Here is a 5,076-nt window from a genome sequence, read left to right as displayed (position 1 = left end):
CAAGAACTTAATGTCCCATTTAAAAAAATTATTTAGTTCAAAATAACTTGGTGAAGCTGTAGGGAGTTCCATTACTATTCCCTTTATATTATAGTAGAAGAATCTGAAATTTAAAAAAATTACTAAAAGGTACATTTAACTCCATTTCATTACTCAAAAATTTTCAAGGTCTCCTATTAGAATAAAAATTAAATTAAATTAAAATTTATCAAGCTGATATAGTTCCCAATTACCTCTCCAGTTTTATATCACATTCCTATTCTTTGTACTTCTCCATTGCAATCAGACTAACTTACTTATTGTTGTTAGACATGACATTCCATTTTCCTATCTCCATATTCCTTAACAGAGCATGCCCTAAACTTGGAGTACCTGCCTTCTTCATCTCTAACCTCCTTCAAAACATAATACAAGATTATCTCCAAAACAAGTTGTTTCTTCATCTCCCCAGTTGTTTTTTTTTTTTTTTTGGTAGCCATTTCCTCTTGGAATTACAAGGAATTACTTTGTACTTATCTATATAGATGTTCCATCTTTTCCAACTCTCCAGCTCCCAAACCTTAGTGAAGCCCCTTGAAAAAGGATCATTTTTTTCCTCTTGATCTCTAGGAAAAATGTTTTGACCACAGTAAGGTTTTAACAGATGGTTGCTCTCAATTGGATCACTGAAAGTTTCATAACTAATACATTACAGAGCCCATATTCAAAACTGATTTTTTTGTGAAGGCCAAAATCTTTTTTTACTTTTCCACACTATTTTGCTTCTTTTGAATGAAAGTGAGGATATTGTTTTTGTTGTTGTTTTTTGGTTTTGTTGTTGTTGTTTTTTTTTTTCTTCTGACCTCGGGCAAGCACCAAATGTCAACTATATTGAATTTGTTATCTCTCCCTTCATAACATATGAAGGTAGGGAACCAAATATAAACAGTGCTGAAGACACTGTGAGATTCTCACTCTACTATATAATATGGCACTATTACCAGTACTAAACTAGTACTATATGAAGATACTACAAGATATTCACTCTATCATCCATGACCTGTATTATAAGATACTCTACTATAAAGAAAACATAAGGATATGATTACAGATATTCATTCAAAGAGATAATGATTCCGCATTTAGAATTAAGAAATATAAGAGCTGGTAGACATCTTTAAAATTATCTTGTCTAAGTACTTCATATTAGAGAGATGAAAATTGAGTTGTAGAGATTAAAAGTTACACAGCTAATTAATGACAGGACTGAGATTAGAAACCAGGCAGTTGGTGATCACAGTAGATAAAGCACTAGTCCTGATGTTAGAAATAATTGAGTTCAAATCCAGCTTTAGAAACTTCCTAGCTATATATGACTGTCAGTAAGGCACTTCCTGTCTGTTTCACTATCCTCAGGGTTTTTATGAAGCTCAAATGAAGTAACATTTGCAAGCTACTTTTCAAACTTTAAAGTACTAAATTAATGCTATGTTGTTCTGTCATTTTTCAGTCATGTTTGACTCTTCATGATGCCATTTGGAGTTCTCATGACAAGGGAACCACTGAAGTGGTTTGCTATTTCTTTTTCCAGCTTATTTTACATCTGAGGAAACTGAGGCAAACAAGATTAAGTGACTTTCCCAGAATTACAAAACTAGTGTCTGAGACCAGATTTGAACTCATAGAAATGAATCTTTTTAACTTTGGGCCCAGAGCTTTATCCCTTATGCCATCCAGCTGTCCCAAATTAATATCCCATATTAATGTAGGCCATTGTTAACTCCCAAGACTAGTGATTCCACACTCCCTATCCCGCCCTCCATGCTATTTAGGGTTCTTTATGTGTAGGACCTAAATATTGTCCTAATCTTCTAAAATTTCACTCCAGAATCACAATAAAATGCTATTTAAAAATAAAAGTAATAGGGATTACTGCAACTTTTCTATTATTTGGCATAGGTATAATTGCAAGTGACTGAACTGTTTTATCCAGAAATGAAAGTAATCATTTTTGCTAATATTTAATTAAGCAAATGGAAACCCCTTCAACCAACCATGCAGTCTCCTTAAAGACAGATGTTTATGATGAAATCTATTTTAAGTCCTGAGAAATATTTGTTTAATGTTTGTTAAGCTACGTGTCTGGCTGACAGGTCCATTCTTTTTAACAATTATTTAGAAGAGTTCTCAACTTCCACAGCAGCTGGCTTCTGTTCAATGTCAAATTACACATCTCAACAGCTTTTGTTAATGCAGCCATACCTTGAGGAGGTCTTAACATACCTTCTTAAATAAAAGGAAAAGCCATTTTAGGTGCCACATTACAGAAAGGGCTAAAGTAGAAATTTTATTCCATCAGGAGGCTGTTTCTCCTGTCTACATTACAATGCAAGAAGGAATATATAATCTAAGAATTTTAATTTTATATACAAGAATATAAGATACATCAGCTTTGTACATGGTACAGCATTTAAACATCAACCAGACAGGAATTTGGAATTGTGATGAAAGCTACCAGAGTACAGGCTGATATTAAGGTGGTAATTAGTCATGGCAAGAATTTAATAGTTTACAATCATAAAAACACCAACATTTAAAACAAGACTTTATAAAATAATTTACAGACAACCTAGAATCTACAGAAAGCATTTGCATGTGTGTGTGTGTGTGTGTGTGTGTGTGTGTGTGTGTGTGTATGACCTAATGAATGATATCTTTCATGGTTGAAGTATAAGATAATTTAGAAGCAGTTCATGCAATGTGAGAGCAAAGGATGGCAAGAGATTCCCCCCCCCCCATGTTTTCTGCAGCTATTGACATAAACCAAGAGTCCAGTGGGGAGCTGGACCACCCAGTAATACATCTTCCAGATGCCATCCAGGAGCACCTGGTCCAGTCCCATATGAGAGTGGCATAGGTAAACATAAATATACAAGTTGATATCTTTTCTTACACAGTACAAATATGGATCACAACTTCCCTCAGCTGTGTGATAGTCAATTGTTTACACTTTAAGTAGTATGATGTTCACCTTGAACTTTCCCAAAGTCTATTTCTTGATGCAAAGTCACTAGCAGAATTTTCTTGTTTTCACAACTTTACTCAGATATTTCACTGAGTGCCCTCCATGCCCAATAACATAAACATCAATAAGGTAAGATCGGCCAGGTTGGAGGCCTTTAATTGTTTCAGTGGTCACTGCTTTCTGTAAGTTTTGGCTGTGGAAATACTTACAGAGAACCTTTTCCGATTTCTTTCTTGTTTCTGGCCCTAGGCATTGGTTCTGTTCTCTTTTCTTTTGGTTTTCATTGTAATTATCATCTACTTCCTTTCTATAGATGCAAAACTTGTTTCTTTCCTGAGTGCCCAACCAGGCCACTGTTGCTGAAGAACATGTACGGAGCTTGTCAAAGGCTTTGATTCTTGTGTCTTCAGGAAGAGAGGGAAATGACTGCTTATTGATCCGTGTGGTCGCCAGGATCTTCAGCATAGAGGCCCCCTTCTTGTTTCCTTTCAGCCTAATGAGATACTTGGCTTTTGGTTTGCCCCTAAGCTGAAATTGATGGACTCCTTCAACATTTTGAGACAAAAGAAGTTTCCCATCTCTCCTGACTTGGATTTGAATAATATCCAGGCAGGAGTGAACAAAGAATGTGACTTTTTGATGGGATGAGACAGGAGCAAACCGGAGAAACTTGGTGCCCTTCCTCTTGATAAAAACATCAGTGACTTTTCCATCTTTGAGGTCAATTGTCTTCTGCTTGGCTTCCTCTTTTGTTCTGGCAAAGGTACCAATATAAGCAGTGCTTGTATTGCTGGGCATTTTGACCACAAACACATCAAAATAATATTGTGTGTCAGGCTTTAGATCAGACACTGTGTAAATATTCTTATTGCCAATGCAGATTTTCTGAATGTCCACCTTAGCCTTGGAATAAATATGCCGCCCCAGCTTGGGAACTGGCTTGCCTGAGAAGCTCCGTTCTCTGCCAGGACTATTTTCTGAAGGAAATCCAAAATGAGCAAAGTCAAATGGGCTGAAATCTAGACCAGGTTTGGGGGCCATCATAAAGGCATCATCAGCAGTCATCTTGGCTTCAACAGCACAGAGACTCTTGAAGTTGTGCTCTTTGTTGATGACCACACAATACTGAATGGGCTGTTTGAGCAGTGAGGCTGTGGGGCTGGGTTTCCATACCAAAGTCACTGTGGTGTGTCCTAGAGAGGTAACATCCACTCGTGGATCATAGGGCAATTCAGGATAGGGCTGGTCAGACTCTGGTGTAGTGGTGGCATAGACTTTAAAGTGGGTATCCTTCTCAGTAGAGAGAAGTTCTAATTGGTATAAGCCAGATGGTGAACTTGAAGACATAAATGATTCCACATCATTTCCTTTATAGGAGAATAACTCAGTGCCATCCTCATTAATTATCTGCTGCCTCTGCTGCTCAAGTGGCTCTGGTTCACCTAGAAAAGATAAGCAGAGACATATTTTAAAAGGCAAGTTGTCTATTGCCTCTTACAGGACAAGATAAATTGTCTATCTTTGGCAGCTAATAAGCAAATATATAAAAAAGATATCCAGAGCCTAGTACAATCAACTTGAATTTAGATCCTAACTCTGGCACTTAGAAATTTTTATTCAATTCAATTCTCTTCTCTTCAAAATGAAGAGAGTTGAACAAAATTAAGCTTACCATCCCTTTCCAGTTCTAAATTCTAATGATTTATGTTAAACATTGACTCAGTCAAAAAGGACCAAGCCACTCAACAGCACATGCATAAGCATCAAAGCAGAAGGAAATCAGAGCAGCTAGGTGGTGCAATGAATAAAGCATCAGCCCTGAAATCAGGAGGACCTGAGTTCAAGTGTGGCCTCAGGCACTTAACACTCCCTAGCTGTGTGACCCTGGGCAAGTCACTTAACCCTAATTTCCTCAGGGAAAAAAAAAAGCAGAAGGAAATCAACATTTTACCTACATTCAAGGAGTCTAAAAAACCTGTAGAAGAGGACAAAATATGATGATATATGTACTTGGTAGTACCAGCCAGCACTCAGATAATGTGACCGTGTCTGGTCTTATGGAACAGAGAGTA

The 5,076-nt window shown here is 37.0% G+C and overlaps 1 protein-coding gene across 1 annotated transcript in view; it reads right to left on the bottom strand.

Annotated features, from left to right (window-relative positions):
- Positions 1 to 450: 450 nt before the first annotated feature.
- NDNF (neuron derived neurotrophic factor) overlaps positions 451 to 5,076 on the bottom strand; it is a 39,383-nt gene continuing 34,757 nt past the window's right edge. The window contains exon 4 of the mRNA XM_051965912.1: positions 451 to 4,446. Coding sequence (XP_051821872.1) covers positions 3,050 to 4,446 — 1,397 coding nt within the window. The 3' untranslated portion in view covers positions 451 to 3,049. The remainder of the gene's footprint in view (positions 4,447 to 5,076) is intronic.

This window comes from Antechinus flavipes, chromosome 6, assembly GCF_016432865.1.
Source record: "Antechinus flavipes isolate AdamAnt ecotype Samford, QLD, Australia chromosome 6, AdamAnt_v2, whole genome shotgun sequence".
In the NCBI taxonomy this organism is placed as follows: Eukaryota; Metazoa; Chordata; class Mammalia; order Dasyuromorphia; family Dasyuridae; genus Antechinus; species Antechinus flavipes.
The sequence above is the reverse complement of the archived record's forward strand: the minus strand, read 5'-3'. Positions and strand labels throughout refer to the sequence as shown.